Raw genomic sequence first — 24,805 nt, 5'->3', positions numbered from 1 at the left:
TTTCCTTTCGATATCCTAAAATAAACTTGGAAGAGAATTACAATAATTGTTAACACAAATGTAAGTAACAGTCAACTACTGTAGCAAAGTAAAAGCAATGCACTTACTGGTTAAACTTCTGGATAATTTTATAAATTGTTACTTATTAAACCTAAATTAATCACAATGATCTGTATAATACAGAACTAAAAAATGCACTACTAAGATTTTCTATTTAATCAAAGAACAATTTTAGAATCAGATAATTCTTGCAATGGTACATGATTCCTGAGAGCTCAGTTGGACTTGCCTAGGATCTTTCTGTATGCTGTCTATGGATGGAGATCTTGTTGTACCATCATCTGCTGGCGTTGCATGTTGTAGCCTGTTATAACTGGACTCTGACAGTCGGTACTGCATTGACCTGTAGGGTTCTGCATAGGCAGCTGTTGTGTTCAAGGGATAATTATTTCTTTGGTATGCAAGTGTGCTACGCTGACTGGATGACCTTTGCAGATTTCCAACACCTAGTGTAAAATCAATAATAAAATATGCTAGATACCTTTTATAGACATTTGTTATGAGACAATTCTTGGTTTAAATAAAAAGCAAGCAAAATTAAAGTTGAAGTGAGACTGAAATACCCAGAGGTCTAAAAAGCTATCATTGGATAGGGCTCCAGCACCTCTCATATGATAAATCCTTACAGAAAAAGTTCCAAGGACGATAATGGGCTGATTACACAAGTAAAGTCATTGTGGGATCAGGCCCAAGTTATTTCTAAATAAGATGGAGTGTTTCAGTATTTAATGTAGTAAGTACTATATGTGTCAAATATATTAGCAGTAAACTAGGAACTGAAGAGGAACCTGATGACAAATAGAACAGTTTCAGAGGTGTTTAATAACATTCGATTGTATGCATCTATAGTACTGAAGAAAGAAAAATGGGAAATAAAACAAGAAGCTCTCCTGATGTTAATGCCTCTCCTTTAATAAATTAGATACAAGCTTGTCCTGCTTGCTTGGGCAAAATATTAATTGGGGATTGAATTGTATTTAAAGATTCTTTCAAGGCACTAATCTCAAATGGTTCAGAAAAACACCACTCGTGTGTGAAATGAGGTATGAATATGAACCTTCTTGATTACAGTGATCTTATGGTATTTTCTGCTCTTCTAAAAAAACATAAGGATATTAACTGAACTAGAACTTTATTTTTCAGTTTCTCAATTGAGCTAAAACTTTAACAAATTTTACCTGGTTTAGTTTTGCTTACGTGAGTTTAGTTGTGGCAGGTGGGGCAGGGAAACTGCAAAACTTGTGCTTCATTCATAGTACTCTGAATGCCTCAGCTGGTGCAAAATTATTAACAAGCAATTTAAAAGGTTTAAAAACATTATTATAGGTATTGTGAACTATCACTCTGGAGACTTAACAGTAAAACCTTCCTAATTCAGACTAATGATTGGGAGACCTATTGCAAACTACTAAATTGTGCAAATTAGTAAGTGAACAAAAGATCTAAAATCAGAATAATGCATCACAAACGTACCATGTCTTTTCCTTTTATTTGAGAATTTCAGTTTAGCTGCAATTATTTATGACAGTACTTCATAGTATCTCATTTTATATTCTGTCATATAGCATATAAAAGTAATTAGATTTTAATATTGGATCTTACAATACAGCATTCCAGTATTAAATCTTTGAGAAGTTGGGTGAGACCACGTGTTTTATGGCGCAAGATGTGAATTAGTGCAGTGCAATTTAGCAGGGTTCTATTATATTGATAAAACAGTAAAAAGTGAGAGGAAGGATATGATAAATATGGGTCAACAGTGTAACACTGTTGCAAAAAAAGCGACCATCATTCTGGGATGTAGTAGCAGGAGTGTTGTAAGCAAGACACGAGAAGTAATTCTTTCACTCTACTCCATGTTGATAAGGCTTCAGCCAGAGTATTGTGTCCAGTTCTGGGCACCACATTTCAAGAGAGATGTGGACAAACTGGAGAAAGTCAGAGGAGAGCAACAAAAATGATTTAAGGGCTAGAAAACATGACCTATGAGGAAAGTTTGGAAAAAATTGGGTTTGTTTAGTCTGGAGAAGAGAAGACTGAGTGGGGAATATAATAACAGTTTTGAAGTACATAAAACATTGTGACAAAGAGGAAGGTGAAAAATTGTTTTAATTAACCTCTGAGGATAGGACAAGAAGCAATGGGTTTAAAACTGCAGCAAGGGAGGTTTAGGATGGACATTAGGAAAAACTTCTTAACTGTCAGGATAGTTAAGCACTGGAACAAATTGCTCAAGGAGGATGTGGAATCTCTGTCACTGGAGGTTTTAAAGAACAGGTTGGACAAACACCTGTCTGGAATGGTCTAGTTATTAAGTAGTCCTTGAGTACAAGGAACAGGACTAGATGATGTATTGAGGCCCCTTCCAGACCTACACTTCCAACACTTCTATGATTGGCTAGTGAGGGTTTAAACCAAGAAATACGCTATACCCAGCCCGCGCCGCTTTCCGCAGCTCCCATTGGCTGGAAACGGCGAACCGCGGCCACTGGGAGCTGCGAGCGGCCGTACCTGCGGACGCTCAGATAAACAAAGTGTCTCGTGGCCCGCCAGGGGCTTACCGTGAACAAGCTGCGAACCAAGTTTGGGAACCCTTGGTTTAGCTCAAAACGGACTTATCAGCATATAGTCTTGAGTACTTGCTATAGACATCACAAAAGAATAAAGAGCATTTTAAACTAATCTGTTTCTTACTCCTATCTGCCATTATTGTGCAAGTCTTTCAGATTTAGGTCTCTTCCTCTTCACTGATTTATGGCTTGTAATCTATTATTTTAAATTAGCAACACATATCTATCATCATGCATATTGACAGCGTGGCAACAATTTATATTCTCTCAAGTAGAAAACTAATATGTAAATCAAGAAAGATTTTTGGGGCAAATCATCTAAATTTGGGGAATGCTGAAAAACCTCAATTCTATACCTACCTGACCCAGTTCGATATAGTGCTGTCTGGGACCCTTGGTGTAGCTCAACTGCTCCATGATTTGGACTGCGGTACACAGGACTGTAATAGGTTCTCCCTTCATATATGGGGGTGATGTGTAGGTCAGGAGATACAGCAGAACGTAATTCTTGCCCAAGCTGACTGTTCTGACTAGCATACGAACTCCTCAAGCCTAGAAGCAAGAAAAAGGTAAATATGTATGGTATGCAATTAGTGGCAATTTAAGTCAGCTGGAATTCAGAGGCTTTGTAGGAGTTCTGCCTAAACTTTGTAGAGTTGTTAGAAGTAAAGCACTGCAGTGAAATCAGTATGGACTACTTTTAATAAGCAGCAGTCTGGGTATCTCCAAACATAATGGTCATATTTCTGCTCCACCTTCATCAGAAAATCACCCCCATTAAGCAAGTGAATTGTGATGGTCCCTTAGCAATTTTACTGTTAGTCTTTTAATTAGCCAAAGTGATTATATGTGCTCCACAGTAAAAAGTATTGCTTGCTTTTAAGTTTTGTGAAACTATTGTGAGATTTTTTTAAAAAGTAACTAAGGAAATATGAAGTGCTCAGATTTTGCATGTACTTTTCAGGAAGATGATGATGATGACGACATTTTACCGTGACTTCTATTTTTAACATTTTTTAACATGGGTTTTTATGTAATTTAGACAAGCAGATAATTCAAATTGTTCCTGAAACTTTAACATTTATTCTGAAAGTTTCAAATGTTATTTGTAACTTTGCCTATTCAGATCATGGAAACATTTCAAAACAAGAAAGAATAGAAATTTGTTTCATATTCCTATTTGATTTTCACTTGTTGCTAAACAAATGGTTTAGTTGTAATATTCTAAGGTTCTTAAATGTTTTGTATCAAAAACTTCAAAACAGTTCAAGATCATTATTTCTGGATTTGATGATTGCTCAGCAGAAAGCAACAGACTGTTAAACGCCATTATCTAACGTTTCTCTCTCTTTGATGACAAATGTAGCAGTTCCATTCCAAGATATCCCCTCAATCTATACTGTGCTGCCAAGCTGATTACAAGATTCTGCAAAAACTACTCACAAATGAACTATTCATTTCACCTCCTGCTGCCGCTGAAGTCAGCCCCCCCCCCCCCCCAGTGTAGACCAGCCCTCTGTCTCTTAGGCCCTATTTTCTTTCTGGACTGCTAACCTTCCTTCCTTTCCCTCTGATAAAAGTGTATTCAAATATACCCTGGTATCTCCATCTTTTAAATATAAAAATCCTAACCTTGACTCTGCCTGTTCTTCCAACAACTATCCTGTCTTCACTTATTCTCCTTTAGCTTCAAACTCATTGAGTAGACTGTGTTTACAAGAAATGTATTACCTCTCTCACCTCAGACTCTGTATTTTACCCATTCCAATTTGGCTTCAGCCCATTCCAATCTCTTGAAAGCGCTCTCAAAATTTGAAATGACCTCTTTATGGCTAATTTTTTAGGCTTATATTCCATGCTCAAACTTTCTGCTGCCATTGATACCAGACACACACTCCTCCGTTAGCTTCTGTGACATGTCCTCCCTCCCTTGGTTCTCTTCCTCTCATTCTGGCCACTCTTTCAGCATCTTTCAATGACATTATCTTGTTTCCATTCTCTCTCTCTCTCTCTCTGTTTGAGCTCTCTCAAGTTTCCTTCCATTCTTGGCTCTCTCCTCTTCTCTTTTCATCCCTAGTCTTTGGGTGACTTCATTAGTTCCATGGACTTAACTATATTCTTTAAGAGGATTACCCTCAAATATACTTTTTCCTTTGAATACCTATCTCCTGTGGTTCAACATGCATCAGTTTCTCAGACTAACTTTGCACCCTTAACTCTTCTTTCCCTGATTTGTTAATTTTGATTCTTCCCCCCCCCCAACCTCAGAGTTGCACTAATGCTAGATTTCACTCCCACAGGATTATAAACACAATTGATCCAAAATCCCTCCCTAAATACAAATAATTACACAAACACAAACTACAGAATTAATCAGTCATACAATAATAGTTAGTAAATAAGAAAGTGAAAATATAGGTACTGCAACTAGTCATACAGAAATATGATCAGCTTTGTTGACAAAATCAGGTGGGGTTCAGGAGAAACAGTGAAAGGTGCCAGTCCACAGAAATTTCATAGTCCAGAGAAAGTAGTGTTTTATTCACACTTCAAACAGCTTTTTTCCAATCCATTTTATAAAATTCAGATGGAATTGCAATCATGCCTCCTGTACATAGGTCATAATTCCAGGCACTGTGTTTTAATAACTATTAATTATAGTTACACAAAAAGTTAATATTTGGACTCAGATGAGTAGATAATATGAGGGACATTATTACACAACTCCAAATTATGATTCTTGGAGAAAGAAGTGATATTATACCTTAACTTGTATTTTAATACCTTTTTCAAAAAAATCTCAAACCTGCCCTACTATGATGTCTGAGAGGAAACTCTCTGGTTGGCATCAGGGCTTCTAGGGACATTAAAACTTGGGCAGAAAAAATTATCTAGATGGTGGGGACAGAAAGCTTAAGTGACTCATCCAAAGTAAATCAGGAAGCTAGTCTCAGAACTAGGATTAAAATTCAGGTCTCCCAACTTCTAAACCTACAGTTAGGTCCACTAGATCACTATGTCACCTCCCAGGCAAGTCATTTAATCTCTGCAACAGTTTCCTCAGGACACACTGACCTTTTTCTGAGACCACAAACCCAGAGGGAAGAGAGGAGCTGATCAACCATTCTACTATGTCCTCTCTCAGCTTTTACAGCAGTGTGCATTTTTTGGAATTGTGCTAGAGGCTGCTGCAGTACTAACCTTTTTCTCCCCTGTCCAAATTTCCTCCCCTAGAGTGGGTCCAGTAGGTGGATATAGTGTCAGTGGTCAGAAAACTGATCACATATAAATTTGAGTCTAAGGTTTCAGGCGTTTTTGTTTATTCCCCCTGAAAAAAGTATATTTCCTCATCTTTTCATTACTGCTGAAGGGAGTTTATTCAAACTTTTAAAAATAATTTAACTTTGGACAGAGACAAAGCATAGAATATTTCAGTTTCAAATACAAATGCTTTGGAAAGCTTTTAGTGGAGGTTATAAGAGAAACTGTTCTGCATCCTAGACTATAGCTGTTGCTACTTGCTGCTCTCAAACGAAAAAAAAAAAATTAAAACTTTAACAAATCTGTTTCTAATGTTTTGATTTGTCAATTACTCAAATGAGTCCTTTTTCCTAAGGGCTGTGCATGGCCATGGATCAATGTGTTTAAGGTGGTAAAACTGCTCACAGTACAAAACTAAAACATTAATATTTGTACAGTACTTTGAAAAATGTAAAGTACAAGATAAATGCTAAGCATTATTACTATAAAGGATTACTATCACACTATAGGTTATCCAAATCCACTAAACTGTATTAATTTTGACTGCAAAATTTTCCAGGTCAACATGCTAAATACTGATTTTTGCCTTATCAGTTGGCAGGTTATTAATCCTATGAAAAGGAAGGGAATAGAAAGGGGAAGCAGGTAGCCAATTCCTGCAGTGGCAGGGGGAACAGATTGGGGAGTGCCTGGACTATTAGTGATAAAGAAAAATTAAACAAGCACTTTAATGTGCATTCACAGTGAAATAACATGATTTTCACTGCATGATCACACATGTGGCTCTTTTAGATGAAAATTAAGAGACCAGAAAGGGTAATACACAAGTACAACTTCAAGGTCTAAAGTAACTAACCTAACAAGCGGGAATTCTGCACCATTGTGCAAGCCCAGAATTCATGTCCCCTGAAGATTTCTTTGCTTCCCTGAAGAAAAATGACTTTCTGACAGGGAAGAAAAGGGAAGCTGCAAGAACAGTCACACACCACTCCCTTGCTGCGCAGGTACATCATTTCAGGCACCTGGAGCAGCCAGCAGAGAGCTAAATCACCCCAGGACTGAGGACACCCCAACCAGCGGCTTCTACCTTGAGATGGGATCAGCTGCTAGTCCCAGCTGGGCTGGAGGCAGGAGAGGACGAGACTTCCTCTTCCCCTGCAAGGAGTGGCTGGGGCCATGTCAGACCCACCCCCAGAAATCTCCCCCAGCTGCAGGAAGTTCAGCATCCTCCCCTGCTTCCTGCCCGCATCGCTCCTCAGCTGCAAGGGAGAGGTCACTGAACGGGGAGCTGCTCCCCCATCTGCCCAACCTCCATGCATCTGGATCTCTCATACCCAGACCCCCTACCAAGCCTGACCCTCACCCAGAACCCCCCTAGTCCGCCATGCCCCAACCCCATCCCATTGAACCTCAACCCCTGCATCTCCAGTCTCCCTGCACCCAGATCCCTGCCTCTGGACCCCCACCCCTGCATCCAGACCACCCCCCATTGAACTCCCTGCACTCAAACCCCCACCCTGACAAGCCTGAGCCCCCATATCCAGACCCCCAACTAGCTGCATCAGACCCCCACCCCACCAAGCCCCACTCCCCCAGCTCCCAGCCCCCCTGCTGAGTCCCCCACACCCAGACTCCTCCACTGAGCCCCAACCACTTTCACTTGGAAGTCCCTGCAGAGTCCCATTTCCCCTGCACATGGAACCCCTCCTATGAGCCTCTGTGCATCCAGGTCCTCCCACACCTAGACTCCACACTGAACTACCTGCATCAGGACTGTCCCACACAGAATCCTCTCAACTCACACCTGGATCCCCCACACACAGAGTCCCTCCACACTTGGATCCTGCCCGGCTGAGCCTGCCTGCCCCACATCTGGGGCAGGACCCCAGGGTGTTTCTGGGGCAGGCCCAGACCTTGTGCTGTGTCAGGGTTGGTTGCAGCCTCACTACTGAGTCCATGTCTTGGGGTGGGGAGGCTGGAGGGTGAACTCTCGTCTTCGTACAGCCAGTGGCCTGTGTTCCCCATTGCCATGCTGGAGCCTCTGCATTTATTTATTGACAAATAAAACTTGCAGAATTTTGCATAAATTTTAAAATATTGTGTGCAGAATTTAATTTTTTGGCACAGAATTTTTAATTTTTTGGTGCAGAATCCTCTCAGGAATAACCTTCTCAAATAAACAGGTTCTACTTTTCAAGGCTGTATATGAACTATGTCTACACATATAATAGCTGCTCCATTTGCCTAGACCATCACCGTAATGCTAATACTTAATTTGTTGTGAAGTGCTTTGAGATTCATGAGCCAATTTAAATGACTTTAAAACAAAGTTAGGTTTAATGTACGATTACCTGCACCACTTGTAACTTTGTTTATAAGCTCTATATGTATTTAGATACAACTTGACTTCTAATACAGTCCATATTTTTTGGAACAATCTTGCAACTTCATAATAAAATAAAAGTTCAGAAAACATGCTATGTTTTACATCACTATCATAATTTGTTGAATTGAGAGAAAATATGGCATTTGCTACAAACTTCCACGGTCACAAATATGAATGCAATACACCATTTGATACATCAGCAATTATAACTTGTCTGAAGAACCTAGAATAATTGGGTTTTTTTTACACCACAGTGTTTACTTTGTATATTTATAACTGCATTACTGATTTTCTACACATGAAAGTGTGCACGAAGTTTTAAGCAGCGTCTTTACCTTTTTACTAACCTGTAAGGCTATCTGGACGTGGTGGTACCATTCTCTCATAGATATCATATTGCTGTCCATACTGGTCAATGTCATGAATTGTTCTTTGTAATGTTGTTCCCAAATGCTGTGGAACTGCAGTCATGCCAGCACGTTTTGGGGAAGAAGATCCCATCTGGGCTTGAGATGGAGAAGCTACTCTTGTCTGTGCATCAGTTAGGGCAAGAGGTGAGCCCACTCTGACAGATGTTTGGTATTGAGAAGTTCCTCCACTGGGGTTAGCTGCCTGCCTAGATGTGACTGAACCGATCCGCCGTACAGCTGCTGGTGAAGCAGGTCTCTGTGTTGTATAGGGAGATGTTGCTCGCTGTACAGGTAATGTAGTGGATGAATATGCACTAGAAGTAAGGGGTCGTGATTCAGTAACTGATGGAGAACCATAACCACTTCCTACAGAAGTTCTCAGTGACCCCCTTGAAGGAGAAACACCTGTGCTGATAACATAAGAAGGAGACTGTGTTCTGGATGGAACAGAACTAACACGTCTCATCGCTCGGTTGGCAGCAATATTTACGGAGGGCTATTTAAGAAGAAAAACAAAATGAGTTTTATTAATTTCAAATATTTTGGCTCTGTGATTATTTTCATTTTTTATTGAAACAGAAAAGCCATCAGAAAAAGCATATCATTCAATACAGTATAAAACTGACCACACAAGTAAGGATTAAATTTACAGTCTCTCTACTTCTTACATTTCCTTTATATTATGTCTTTTTCCCTGGGAAAACACATTAGTTGAATTCTTCACTTATTCTCCACCTCTTCTCCATCTAGAATGTTCCATAATATCAAATCAAAATATGAAGACTGATATCCCTCCATTCTGTACTTCTGAGTGCGTCTCTGCTTCTTTTTTTGTTAACATACTAACATTTTTTCACCCCCAGTTCTAATAACTAATTAGTGTTGAATCCTATCTGTAGTTATATATATAGTTCTATTATAAAAGAGATAAAACTGAAAGAAAGTAGGACTGGTACCAGTCTGTGATTCAAGGAAGAGCTGAAAAAACAAAGGGTAGCAGAAGGACATAAAACAAACATTGCCTGTCTTTAACATAAGACTTAAACAGAGGCATAAATCTATGATTAAGATTTTTGTCTTCCCTAAAGTTAAATTGCTTCAATTGCGGTTTTATCGAATTAGGATACAAATAATGTACTCTTTTGCCTGCTGTACTTAGAAGAGTTTATTGGGTTTCAGTTACAATACCAACACTGGATGCATAATAATTTTAGTAAATAAATACTCTTCTGGCTGTCTACCACTTAGATTACTATTTACCCAGAAAAATGTTACTATTTAATTAATTTGAAATGTTTCAAAGGAACTTTATTAATTCTTGCCTATAATAAAAAATCTAGAACTAGCCATATATTTGTGTTCAAAATGTATTTCAGAGCAACAACTAAGCTGAAAAAAGCATTTGCTATGTTGCGTACCTGAACTAAAGTTTGTCCTTCAGCCCGTGAGTTTCTCACCAAATGATTACTAGTGGTTCCAGTAAGTGAATGCTGCTGTCTATTTTCTGACTTGCCCAAGTTCTGGCTGTTATGGAAACTGCTTACTTCCTGATAACCACTGTCAGAATAAGAATTCATTTGTGTTGAACTTCTTGAGTTACCTACTGACCCTGCAGATATAAAACCAGTATGAGAAAAAAGCTATTACACAATTCTGACACAATCAATAAAGAAATAAACTTTCAGTATTTAAAATGAGTACAACAGACCCTCACTTTCATGGAGAGATGTCTGTTCTGGTGAGCAGAGGTTCCCTTGTTCTGGCTCTGTTCTAACCTGATAAGTATTGATATGGACACTGTCAGACACTCTGGGTTTGCTTACATCTGTAGTTGGCACATCTGAAAGCAGAGTTCAATTAGTTAAAGCTAATGTTGCTTATATAACTGACAGTACTTTTCTAGTACTTTGTTATTGTCTTATACACCACCAGTTACAAAGAACTTAGATGCTATATAACAGGAGAGGCACAGTTCCATTGGTATGTCAGTACCAACTAATCATATGCAATTTATCTGAACCTTACACATGAGAAGCTCTTCAAGCTAGTTTCTTACATTTCTGAAGGTGGTATAAAATTTTGAGTTTTGTTATACTTCTCCTGCCTATTTTGATGCAAAATGCAGATTCATATCTCACAACTATGCAGCGTATTATTTAAGATGTGATTCTACTATGAAGTGACTGCAAAAATGGCACCTTCTAACTGAATGGATATCTACACTAGCACTTTTGTTGGTAAAACTTTTGTTACATCGGGGTGTGAAAAAAATACCCTCTCCCCCCTACCAGCATAAGTTTCATCGACAGAAGCTCTGGCGTGGACAGCGCTACGTTGCTGGGAGATGTTCTACTGGTGACATAGCTACTGCTGTACGTTGAGGGTGATTTAATCATGTTGACAGGAGAGCTCTCTCCTGTTGGCAAAGAGCAGCTACATGGGACACCTTACAGCAGAGCAGCTGCAGTGGTACGGCTGTAAGGTCTCTGGTGTAGACATAGCCTTATTCTCTATGTGTGTCAATCTGCAGATTGTAGTGCCATTAAGTTTTTATTTGTTAACTCCTTTATCACTACAGGACCAACATAATTAAAAGGCTGTCTGAATTATATTCCTACTTTTGCATCACCAACATAAATGTTTACAAAGTCATTTATGCACATATCAGTTGAGTAAAATGAGTCTACACACAAGTGCCTCTAAGAACCTAATTTGGCTTGAATAACCTTTATTATTATGAATGATAATGTCTAAAGGAAAGAATCCAGCTTTACTTTCAGATCCCAATTTGAGATTGCAAAACAGAGTTCAAAAAATTATGTTTACATGTAAACTTTCACATTTGATAAGAATCACTGAGACACAGCAAACACGACAACCTATGACTATCTTTTAATTACATTTCAGATCAGAACCATACTGTCTACCATAAATCAGTGAAAAATCTGAAACAATCCTTGAACAACTTTCCTTATTATGTCTGTTTTCTTCTGAGCACACAAGCGGTTTTGTCATTGAATGGTGCTTTACAAAAGATGTGTGACTAGTGTTGATTATAGTATTTTAACAAGAAAATAGAGCATTAAAACTTTTAGTTTGGGAAATCTCTCTTATGTAAGAATTACATTGACTTTAATACATAAAGAAAAGGTGTGTGTAATTTCAGCCTTACACTATTCCTTCAAATAATTCCTTCATTACATCAATTTGTTTTTTTTTAAATTCTATTTGCATGACAAGCTTATACTTCCAGTTTTGAGCAGCATAAGACCTTTTGTTCTGTAGATCTATCATTTTTGCCCCTATTTTTCACTCATGTGATCAGTTATCATTATAACAATATTCTCTCCTGCCAAAAAAGTACATGGCTCCATTAAATGACAGGCAAAGTGGAGAGGGTGCTCACATCTACAAGGGGGTATCCATTCCGACATAAATAAACATCTATAGTTACACCTAAACCCAAATTTATTCTGTTTTGTAGTGCAGATATTAGATGCTGAGACAATCACTAGTTCCTCTTCTGGGATCAGTTTTACTGTTTTGTATTTTCAAGAGAAAATAATCTCTGCAGATATATTTCAATAACAAGTTTCAAGTAGTATGTTTTCATTCCTTCAGAAGTGATTTTGCTACCAATAAATGGATTTTACAAGATGCCAACAACCCCGTTAGATAAATTTCATTTAAGATGGTTGCTGAATGGCTTCAAGATGTCAATGAGTATTTTACATTCAATAAACATGATTTCTCCCAAAATATTGGGTGCTTTGCTTTCATTATCTAAAAGTTTTTCAAGACGTAAGACAAATGTAGATGAAGTTTAAATGTATAATGGGGTGTCAAATAAGAGGGACATTTTAACCTATGAATATGGTTTCTGAAATGTTGGGCATCCAGACATTCATGAGGCTGGCAACTAAGATGCAGACATCTTCTGTGACAGAGTGGGATATGTCTAGGTCAAACCACTGTGATCTCCATGTTGTAGTACTAAACGCATGTTAAACCTTGCACAAGGCAAGGTTACTATGATGTATTCCAGAAAGCCACCATGCCCAAGAAAGATGCTTGACATCTCCTTGAAGGATGATCTCAGAAGTCATCATCAAGACAATAATTGAGGGCATTGACTCTGATTGTCCTTCAATTACCAGCCCATAACCATGAAACAATCTACTCCCTACACACAAGCCTGACTGGGAGAAGGGGCTGGAGTTTCCTCGACCTGGAGACTATATTTAAGGAAAAAGTGCTTCTCGGGGCAGAAGGATGGAAGACAAATCCATTGCCACATGCAAGATGACTGGGCTGGAGAGACAGAAGGCAGGCAGGAGGAATTATGCCTAGCCAGTAATGCTAACAAGAATGCAGATTCAAAGAAGGGGGAGATCAGTCTTAGGAGCCCGGGTCAGGCAGTGGTTGGAGCTCAGGACTTTTATTATTTTGCAAAGATCTGTAACTCTCTAGTGCTTAAGAGTAAAGTGACTGTAGTTAAGAAATTCCTTTGCTAGGCCTGTGTTCCTTGCACTCATGTCACATTGTTCCCAAAGAGGTTAAATTAGGAGCCAGCTAGGTAGAACTTCAAGGGAGTGTGTGTAAGCAACTAGGGGTATTGTGAGGTCTGAGGAACTGCATTTAGGGACTAGAGCAGCTGGACTGTGGCATCCCACATTTCAAAGGGCTCACACAAGAAACCTGTGCCTGGGAGTGTGGCCTAGAGAGACAAGAGCTACAAACCAGTGATTAGACTCTACCCAGATCCAGCTAGCTTAGAAGCACAAGCATATTTGTGTTCACTTATTACATACTAGTGAATGGCCAAAGGGGGACTGGGGCCAGTTGCAATAGACATAAATAACTAGTTCTGGCTTCTGTGAAGGAAATGTCCCTGTACATTCACATTTATGGGATCTGAGGCCCAGTGCCCACTGAACTTCAGGAATCTTTGAGAAGGCAATGCTATCATATGAACTCAGTATTGCAGATCTAAATGTTTGGAGCTGAGATTCCTTTACTCCATTCAGGGCCAGCTCTAGGCACCAGAAAACCAAGCACATGCTTGGGGCAGCACAATTTCAGGGGCGGCAAAAAACCTAGAGCCGGCCCTGACTCCATTAACTTTAATTTAGGGTTACCATATGTTGTGCCTCCAAATGGAGGACACTCCACGGCCCCCGGCCCCGCCCCCAGCCCCGCCCAACCCCGCCCCCTCCCCAAAGTCTCCGCCCCCTCCCCTGCTTCCCGCGAATATTTGATTCGCGGGAAGCCTGAAGCAGGTAAGAGGGGTGTGGGGGGAGGAGGCGCGGCCCAGGCTGGCCCCCCGGCGTTTCCAGCCTGGGTCAGCTCGGGCCCTGGGGTGCCGGCCCCGGCCGACCACCCCCGGCCCGCCCAGCACTGCCGGCCCCCGGCGGCCCGGCGCACCCCCCGGCTCCCGGCTCCCCGCGGGCCTGGCCGACCTGGCTCCCCGCGGGCTGACCGGCTCCCCGCGGGCCCAGCCGACCCGGCTCCCCGCCGGCCCGGCCGACCCGGCTCTCCGCCGGCCCGGCTGACCTCCCGATTTTCCCGGACATGCCCGGCTTTTGGGGATTTCCCCCTGGACGGGGATTTGAGCCCCCAAAAGCCGGACATGTCCGGGAAAATCCGGACGTATGGTAACCCTACTTTAATTTAAGCATGTGTGTAGTCACCATATACTTAAATGTTTTGCTGGACTGGGGCCAGAGTACCTTGCAGTATCAAGCCCCAAAAGAAGATGTAGGAAGCCAAGGAAATAACCAGTATGGTTAAACTGCAAGGTTCAAGAGATTATTTAAGTCAAATTGGTATCCCTGAGAAAATGGAAATCCAGTCAAAAAGGTATATATAAAGCAAATAGCTGAAGAGACTAAAACAAAGAATTTTTTTAAGTACTTCAGAAGCAAGCAACTTATGAAAGAATTGATAAGTTGACTGAACTACCAGGGAAAAAAATGAGCAATTGACAAGGGTAATAACAATGCAGAGAAGTAAAATTATTTAATTGCATCAGTCTTCAGAGCGGAGGATGTTTGGGAGACACCTAACCTGGACTTATTCATTTCAGATAATAAAGCTGAGATAATTTCAGAAATGGTGATATTAAAAGAGATGATGCTAGAACACTCTGGTAAAGAACAACCATTTCTGAGGGCTGGATAGTATGTACCCAAGAGTTCTGAAGTAATTTAAGAATGAAGTGGTTGAATTGCTAATAATAATAAGGAATCGCCTTAAAATTGGCTTCTATACCAGAGGTTAGAGAGCAGCAAACTTTGTAATTGAATTTTATAAAGGTGCTACAGTGATTCTGGAAATGACACGAGTGAGTGTTATTTCAGTATCAAGTAAATTTCATTTAAAAAAATTAAAAATAGAATTATAATACACATAGACGAAGAGATGATATGGACAAACCAGCTGGGCTTCTGTGAAGCAAATTTGTTCTTCTCTCTAATCTACCATTTTTTACTATCTAGAATTTTAAAGTGAATAACTTTGTTATAAGTTATTTTGACTTTCAAAAAAAATTGACCGTCTTAAGAAGCCATTAAGAAAAATTAGTTAATTATGGGTGAGAAAGTACTGTTATTGATTAGAATATGGATTAGAGACAACAGAATATTTAGAAATAGTCAGTTATCGTCACTATGGTTGACGAAATTCAGGGCGATCCAATGCAAGGCAATGCACATTAGTTCACAGTATTCCTAACACTCATGCACAATGAAGGCTCCTACATTAACTGTAATCACTCAGAAAAAAAAAAAAGACCTGTGTGTCATGTGGACTTCTGCTCAGTGCTCCTCCTTGGTCAAAAGAGAAAAAAAAAAAATCTTAGGACATATAAAGAATGGGATAAAAAAGTAACAATGAACATATTTTGTCAGTGATGCTTCCTCAACTAGAATATTGTGTCAAGTTCTGTTTACCTGGTCTCAGAAAGATATAGCAGAAATAGAAGTGGTCCCCAAATGGGCAATGAAAATGATCAGTTTAGAACAGGGGCTCTCAAACTCTGGGTCTGGACCTCAAAGTGGGTCCCAACCCCATTTTAATGGGGTTGCCAGGGTTTCCTTAGACTTTCTGGGTCCCGGGGCTAAAGCCAAAGCCCGAGCCCCACTGTCTGGGACCGAAGCCCAAGCCCTGGGCCTTTTGGCTTCGGCTTTGGTCTCCCTTCCCCCTCCCGCCAGGGGCAGTGGGGTTTGGGCTTTGGACCCTCCATCCTTCCCTGGGGCGATGAGGCTTGAGTGGGCTCAGGCTTTGATCCCCTCTCCTGAGGTCATGTAATAATTTTTGTTGTCAGAAGGGTATCACGGTGCAATGAAGTTTGAGAACCCCTAGTTTAGAAAGTAGATTAAAGAAGTGACCATATTATACTTGATGAAAGTAAATTGGGCTCTCCTATTTACACTGTCTCATAACACAAGAACTAGGGGACTTTCCATTTCAATGAATGGCAACATATTTAAAAAAAACCTTTTATTGGTTTTTAACATAATTAATCTGTGGAACTCATAGTCACAAGCTATCATTGAGGCCATGAGCATAGTAGGATTCATTCAAAGAAATGTTGGATATTTTAAAAAACACAGTGATGGAGCGATAAAAACCTTCATCTATCAGGGCATGAACCAACCTCTGTGGGGATTAAGACAAAATTTCCCATATTGGCATGTTATTCTCTAATTGAGAGAATTGGGGTTTTTAAACATTTTCCTCTTAAGTATCTACTACAGACACTGTCAGAGACCAGATATCTGACTAAATGGACAAAGGATCAGGTGTGACATGGCAATTCCTATGATTTAGGAAAGGTATTTTAAAATAAATGTTCTCATTGCTTAAAAATTCTTCAGTTCTAATAAAAGGAACCATAAAGAGTCATCTCTCTCAACAAGTATCAAAGGAAATTATGTTTCATATGATTATGTGATAATGGATTCCAGAATGTGATCTTGTGGAGTCAAAACTGGTTTTTCTTTCAAGAATTTTACAGATAAATTGAAAATAAAGTGATGAAAGTCACAACATTATGATAATGTTGACACTTTGTAGAAATGTGGATTCACATACAGTAGGTTTCTATTCAATGTAACAGAACAAAGGTAGAGGCAATTCGATTTTCACTCTTTTCAAAAGAAATGCATGTAGTTGTTTACATCTTCAAAAAGTTCCAATTTGAATCTTGAAGATAAAAGTCTAATATCTGCTATTTTTAAACCTAGCCTTTCAATTCACCATCAATTCTTTAAAAGATAAGGATATTTCAAACATTTACTGTAATGGCATACATTACAAAATAACAGGCTGGTCATAAAATGTTAAAGGGTTTGATAGTGAAATAAAAGTATTAACTTTTCTCAGCAATGTAGACTGCTCAACTATTTTGAAGATGGTTCATTCATTTTAATGCAGCATGACTTAGTCTCTTTCCAAGAACTACATTAAATACATAGCATTAAAGGGGTGCTGATTTATTAGAGATATCAGCCTGAAAAAGGAATATTAAACCATCAACGTTGGCTCTCTAGTAAAAAATTTAAAATAAAATAAAACAAAAGAAAAACTCTTGGCATTTTTCAAACACTGTGGGTTACCCCTAGTATCCTATACAAGATCCTCCCCAAGAAAATAATCTCAAAATCAAAAACCCTGACTTTGGCTAAGTGCATGATGCCAGCTATATTGCCAGTGCCATTACATTTTTAAATTAATTTGTTTGTTCAGTACTTCAGTAATCTTGTTTCTCTTACTTCTGGCATCCCAAGCCATAACTGAAGACTATATCTGAAAAGGCCATTTTAGGATCCCATGAGTATTCTGAAAATATATATAGATTTGGACCTATGCCTTGTAAGGCTACAGGTTATTTGGAAATACAGTAGGTGATATTTGATCTTTGTTTTTGTTTTTTTTAAAAGATAGCCTGGTAAAATCTTTAAGGTATTTTGACATGCTATTTTATCACTTTGTTTTGTCTCATATTGTAATTTGTTAAAAATGTATAAACTTCAAATAAGAACACAAAACAGAAAGCCATTATTCAAAGAATAATCTCCAACTGGATACCGGTATTACTACAGAAGCTGCATACTTATGAGACAAGGACCCCTCCTGCCTATTTTACTGCTGTAGCTAGATTCTTGGTTTGGAAGGACCTGACCATCTTGGTGCCATGTCTGAAGCACCACTTTTTTCTGTGCTATTATCAGACTGTCTACTTTATTGAAGATTGGTTTTGTGAAAGGTATTTCCATGAGGATTGCTAAGAAAGCCAATGAAAATACAGGATTAACCACTGTGGGAAAAATTCATGTTAATTTTGCCAAATGCAGCAGTGTATATCTCCCCTTCTCACACCTAGCATGAGGTCATAATTTGTTATTTTATTATTAAATCTTTATATTGCAATAGCATCTCAAGGATTGGGGTGCTGGACAAACAAAGTTGCTGTTCGCTGCCATGAAGAGCTTATGATTTAAGATAAGGGGCATAAAGATGGGAAAGCGAAGGATACAGTTCTACACACACACACACACACACACACACACACACACACACACACACACACACACACACAAATTATAAACAGAGAAAATATGCCCATTTGCTCCTCAACTAAGCTATCATTAATTTATTGATTTCTTGTAAATGTCACATCAGAGGTGGATATTGAGATGACAATTGGAAGGGACGATAATGTAGTGATCTTAGAGATGAGTACAGGGAGGTCTTCCCATTCCTAAAAAGAACTGCAGAAGACTGCGTGAAAAGGAGTGTGTGTGCAAATGCACGTATAGCTGACAAAAGGGCAGACAAGGCTGGAAAAGACAAGGAAGTGGGGAAATATGTTATAAAAAGCAATGCAAGACAAGTGGTAGAGCACAATTTGAAGGGTCTTGAAGGAAATAGAAATTAATGTCGTGAATCAGGATAGGTCAGTGGAGGAATTCAATGGAACAGGTGCTGTCAGAGCAATGGATGAAGAGGATGGGCTCAGTAGCTGTGTTCTGAATAATTTGAAGGGGCCAATACGTCTCAAGGAGGCTGAAGAGGAAGCAGATACAGTAATCATGACAAGAGATAAGGGCTCGGATGACAGTTTTGCCTGGCAGCACAGAAAGAAAGAGATCTTAGAAATACTATAGGGGAAAAAATGCAAGTTCTCAACATAACCTAGATGTGCAAGACAAATTGAAGGTGACCTCTAGTTTATGGTCTTAGGATACAGGGACAATGTTTATGTGTGTTCAACTGCAACAGAAAATGGAGGAATGACTGGGGTTTTGGAGGAAAGATTAAGTGTCATGTTAACGTTGATGAAAAACAGAGGTGCATTAGGATGGAGAGAAACAGAAATGTCAGTAATCAGTGTAGAAATGATAGGTGAGACATAACTGTGTGAGATCACCCAGACAGGGGAACCAGAGATAGAGCCCCGAGAAGCAGAGGTCAGGTAAGAGTTTTAAGAATGTGGTACCTAGTAAGAGGCTAGGATTGTGGACAGGGGACTCTAAGTCTGGATAAATGCTCTTTAGCAAGGAATATAGCAGAACTACAGGAGAGAAAAAGTTAGTAGTTCAGAAAGTCCACCTGGTCAAAAGATTTTCTTTCAGAGGCATTTACTAGCACAGGAGCATTGATAAGAAGTAAATCTCTGGAGTGAGCCAAAGTTTGGGCCTGGAGACTGAGATGGGAGAGACAAGGAGGGAGTGCTATAATATTTTAATTTGTTTTAAAAAAAAATCAAAATTTTATGTGACAGCTAAAGGTAATGAAACTTCTCCCAAACCCTGGTAAAGGACTAACCAGGTAAACTGGTGGTACTCAGGATGAAAAACAGATGAGGTATGAAAGCAACTGCTATTACAACGCATTTCAAATGACAGCTCTAAAACACAAGCACAGTTTATTTGTGCCTAAACTTATGAAGCAAAAAAGAAACACGTTGAGTTTTACTGGCACATAGAGCTAAACAAAATATCAAATGCCTCAATAATTGTGCAAGCAACCGTAAAAGAAAATCCACATTACAAACCGTACTCCCTAATTTGCCTCTATGAGCAGGAGGTGTTCAATATCTTTCAAATTATAGATTAAAAAACAATTAACATTTCCTACTAACTGCTGACAAATTCATAGGATTGGTTAGTCAATCAACACAATTACTTGATGGAAGAACATTTTTAGGTCAGAAACATTGCAATCAATTCACTATAGCAACTATTATGACCATGTTATAAGTAGAATTGACATGAAGTGCTATTACATCTAATCATTTCAACATGAATGTTGCACAGAATATAGGATAATATATGGATGTTGAAATGTCTCCCTCCTACAGCTCTTTCAACATTGTCTGGATGACTGATTATGAGAGATCAATATTATTAACAGCCTTGAGTAATAAGTTTCCATGGATAGAACGCTACATTTAAATTATTGTACATTTGTTTCTAACAACCATTTTAATCTTTAATTTTATTTTCTTTTTGTCTCAGAACAAAACAAGGGGTGCCATCTATATAATATCAATGGACTGTACTAGATCAATTTCAATTGACAACAATAACCTTCACTATTTGAGGAGACACAGAGGAAGAATGAAGAGGGAATCAAAATGGCTTGTGCAGTGATACACAGGCATTACTATGATGGGGATCAGAATCAACACTTAGCACCAGTCCCACATTCCTCACCTAGAAAATACTGACAGTTGTGATAAAAACTGGAAGATCCGTAAGGCTTTGAAAGGAGTTCTGGGTGTTGGCAAGAATGCACAATAAAATGGTTTGTTCCCTCTCTAGCTTTTTGTGTTACCATAAATCATGAGAACCAAAGCCCTCAATAGCTTTTTATACACGATTGCTGATCTAATATTGTATTTATGAGCATCTGCAAAACAACATACTTCATGTTATATCTCTGTTATAAATTCTGTACAGTGGTACTGGTGCATAAAGAACTTTCATTTAAGTTCACATCTTATCATGTGCTGATGTCTTTCTCTGTAGTAAATTACTAACTTCAGAGGAAAAAAGAAAAAATGATTTAAGGTGGTGTTCTCATTTATCTTTAACTTCAGTATTTTTTTTTTCAGGTCTTGGTTTGTAAAGCATCCTGTGCTGACAAATCTTCAAAATAAAGCTTAATAGTAAAAATATAAGTAAGCACAATCTATCATAGTGCTATTACTGCTTCAATTTAAAGGTAAACAATGTTAAATAAGACTTTTACATCAATTTACATTATAAGTAAATGATACAATTTGTTGTAATATATATTATTTCATTACTACTCAGGCTCAGCAATTGCTCTAGATCAGTGGTCCACAAACTTTTTCAGTCGTGCCCCTCTTGAGAGCCGTGGTCAGGAGCTAGGGCTGTGGCTGGGAGCGGGGCCATGGCTGGGGCCAGGAGCAGGGCTGGGGCCGCGGTAAGGAGTGGAGTCGTGGTTGGGGCCGTGGCCAGGTGCAGAACCGCAGCTGGGAGTGGGGCCGGGAACTAGTGGTCAATGCTGGAGCTGCGCCTGTGGTCGGGAGGAGACAGGGCCAGAGCAGAGCTCCGCCCTGCCGCCCCTCCCCCAGAACATTCCTCCATGCCTCCCTCCCTCCTGGGGGGGGGAGAGGGGCGCGCACCCCACAGTTTGGGGACCACTGCTCTCGATGATCCCCATTTAACAAACAATATCAGCAGCACAATATAGAAGGATGCGGGCATCCTCCTGAGTCAGCTTCAGTGAGATTTTAAATTGAGCATAATATTAGGGGAATCGCATGCAGCAGAAGCTCTGTACTTCTAGGCTCCTGCACAAGGCATAGAAGTAAGGGTCACTTAGAGTCTCTCTGACGCTCCAGCTATTACTGCTGTGGATACACCACTTTGATAAGTGCAACCCTCACTCTGGGGACATGGAGGAAGAGAAAAAGTCAGAAAGATGGAAAGAAATATACAAATGGAAGGAGATTTGAGGGATTAGAAAAATAGAAAAAGATAGAAGAAAAACTAGGGCAGGACTGCTTTAAGGGAAGTCATGGAGACAAACAATGACTGAGAAGAAATTTGCTATATGAGAAAATTGAGGAGGAAAAGAGACAACTAAGATGTGCATGTGTATGTTTGTGTGGAACACAGAGGAGGAGATGAGGACAGGACAAAGAAGAATGAAACCTATCAAGTGACATCTCCTTTTTCAGCTATGGAGAGATACTGGAACATTAGATAAACAAGCAAAATGGGATAAAAAGTTAACAACAGAAAATATGAAAGGGAATAAGAGAAGGAAAAGTTAAATTTCTGATTACTTTAAAATGCTTTCAGGACAAAAATTAAAGCTTCCTCCAATTAAAACTTCTCGTAAATTCAGCTTTTCACTTATCTCATCTCCCTCATCCCCTCCTTAAATTGGGGGAGATATATAGGAATGTTCATATAAAACCACATCTAACTTCTTGCCAGACCACAGAAGTCACTAAAAGTTGGATTCTGATGTACTGAGTATAACAAGGTTAGAAACTTATTTGCTATCCTGTAGAAAGTGTTCTAAGAATGCCCATAAGCATTTCCATGTTCCATCCTGTAGAAAGTGTTCTAAGAATGCCCATAAGCACTTCCCTGTTCCATAAAAGTAATTGAAAAAACAAAAACCTAGGCTGTAGCGAGTATCAGCTTTGTTTTTTGGTTTGTTTTTAATATTATATGCCTTCCACAAATCACCTAGGCAGACAAACTGATTACCAGGACAACAGTTTAAACTAATTACAGTGGTGTAAATACTAAGATTTTAAATCTAATCTATAAAAGGAAAAAAGAGGGAAAAGACCACAATTTTAATTCAGAGTTGAGAGGGACACATCTTCTGAGAAGCACTGTGAGGCTTGGTCTACACTACCCCCCTAATTCGAACTAAGGTACGCAACTTCAGCTACGTGAATAACATAGCTGAAGTTCGAAGTACCTTAGTTCGAATTAGTTCGAACTTACCTTGGTCCACACTCGGCAGGCAGGCTCCCCCGTCGACTCCGCGGTACTCCTCTCGCCGAGCTGGAGTACCGCAGTCGACGGCGAGCACTTCCGGGTTCGACTTATCGCGTCCAGACTAGACGCGATAAGTTGAACCCAGAAGTTCGATTTCCAGCCGTCGAACTAGCGGGTAAGTGTAGCCAAGGCCTGAGAAAAAGTAAAGCCCATTTTCCTCGTTTTATGATTTGCTTATTAGCACCCAACCTGAGAAAGGGCATAAACAAAAGGGAAGTCTGAGGGTCTTATAATTAAGTATAAGCCAAAGGAGGGGAAAAGGTTACTTTGTTCACTTCATAAGAAATTACATTCTGTGATGTCTCAATGTCTGGTTTAACTTTCTTTAGTAAACCCAGGAGGCAAAGGTCTTTATTTTTTCCTATCTTCATGCAAAGGAAAAAAACAGAAAACAACATATGTTCTCTAGTATATTCTCTGAAATGATCTTGTGGCAGGAAACTGTTTTTGAAATCATTGTCTAGGTATGTCCCATTGGTAAATTGCTTCCTGAAAACCTATCACAGTAAGGAAAAACAAACCAAAGTCAATTTACCTTTAAATTACGCAATAAAATCTTGATTTCACACTTCTGGCATTACATTTGTCACCATGGTTATTTTAATGTCACACACACAAGACTGAGTTTATTGCAAGGAAGATTAGAAAAATATGGAAGCATATTCAATTATTACTATTTATATAGACAAAAAAAATGTTACCTATGTTCCGTAACTGTTGTTCTTCTAGAGGTGTTGCTCGTGTCCATTCCATGTAGGTATGTGCGCACCGTGTGCACTATCGTCAGAAGGTTTTTCCCCTAGTGGTACCCGTCGGGTTGGTTGTGGAGCCCCCTGGAGTGGCGCCTTCATGGCTATGTATATAGGTCCCTGCCGACCCACCGCCTCTTCAGTTTCTTCTTGCCAGATACTCTGACAGAGGGGAGGCTGGTGGGTCTTGGAATGGACATGAGCAACACATCTCGAAGAACAACAGTTACAAAAGGTAGGTAACCATTTTTTCTTCTTCTAGTGATTGTGCATGTCAATTCCAAGTAGGTGACTCCCAAGCAGTACCCAGAGGAGGGGTTGGAGTTCACCAAGTTGCAGATTGCAGCACTGCTCTACCAAATGAGGCATCGTTTCTAGCCTGCTGTGTGATGTCGTACCACGATGTAAAGGTGTGAATAGACTATCAGGTTGACACCCTGCAGATATCCTGAAGAAGGGCCTCCGCTAGGAACGCTGCAGATGAAGCTTGCACTCTTGTGGAGTGTGCTGTCAATGCTGGGGCTGGTATTTTTGCCAGTCATAGCATGTCCTAATACAGGCTGTCATTCAAAAAGAGATTTGTTGGGATGAGATTGGCAGGCCTTCCATTTTTTCAGCAATGGCGATGAAGAGTTGCGGCAACTTCCTAAATGGCTTCCTCAACTCAATGTAAAAAGCCAGTGCCTGTCTAACATCTAGGGAAAGGAGCATGCATTCCCTGTCATTAGCATGAGGATTTGGGAACAACACTGGTAGGAAGATGTCCTGATTTGCATGAAATTGTGAGACTACTTTAGGTAGAAAGGCTGGTTGCGGCCGCAACTGCACCTTGTCCTTATAAAACACTGTATAAGATGGCTCAGACATTAAAGCTTTGAGCTCAGACACTTCTGGCTGAAGTTATAACCACGAGAAATGCCACTTTCTAAGAGAGGTAAAGCAGAGACCAAGTTGCTAGAGGTTCAAAAGGGGGCCCCCCAGTCAGCCTTGGCAGGACCAGGTTACAGCCTGTCTAGCCCTTTAAGGAAGCATCCAACCGTGGGGTTAGCAAATACTGACTGCCCTGCTGCACCCGGGTGGAAAGAGAAATAGCAGCCAGGTGCACCTTGATTAACAAGACTGCTAGGCTTGCCTCCTGGGTTTACTAAAAAGTTAAACCAGGGAGCAGTACCTTGGCGAAGGTGATCGGTGCTGCATCATAGTAGGCTTGCCCCTATGCCAAACTGGTGCTGGCGCACAGGCCAGTGGAGCAGGGGACTGTGCCGTCATAGTAATCAGTTCCCTGGCTGCCTCGAAAGTATCCGCTGTGGAG

At 39.8% G+C, this 24,805-nt stretch overlaps 1 protein-coding gene across 50 annotated transcripts in view; it reads right to left on the bottom strand.

Annotated features, from left to right (window-relative positions):
• The window catches only part of PKP4 (plakophilin 4), a 210,137-nt gene that overhangs the window by 80,361 nt on the left and 104,971 nt on the right, over positions 1-24,805 (bottom strand). For 16 of the 50 annotated variants that reach the window (XM_065560571.1, XM_065560548.1, XM_065560553.1 and 13 more), the window contains 5 exons: positions 10,402-10,527; positions 10,106-10,296; positions 8,625-9,183; positions 2,991-3,182; positions 290-506 (listed from right to left, as the gene is read on the bottom strand). In XM_065560571.1, coding sequence (XP_065416643.1) covers positions 290-506; positions 2,991-3,182; positions 8,625-9,183; positions 10,106-10,264 — 1,127 coding nt within the window. In that variant the 5' untranslated portion in view covers positions 10,265-10,296; positions 10,402-10,527. Of the gene's footprint in view, positions 1-285; positions 507-2,990; positions 3,183-8,624; positions 9,184-10,105; positions 10,297-10,395; positions 10,528-24,805 lie in introns of all 50 variants that reach the window. The other 34 variants (XM_065560544.1, XM_065560561.1, XM_065560563.1 and 31 more) reach the window with 10 other exon arrangements.

This window comes from Chrysemys picta, chromosome 11 (genome assembly GCF_011386835.1).
Source record: "Chrysemys picta bellii isolate R12L10 chromosome 11, ASM1138683v2, whole genome shotgun sequence".
NCBI lineage: Eukaryota > Metazoa > Chordata > Testudines > Emydidae > Chrysemys > Chrysemys picta.
Note: the sequence above shows the minus strand (reverse complement) of the source record. Positions and strands in the feature narration are given on the sequence as shown.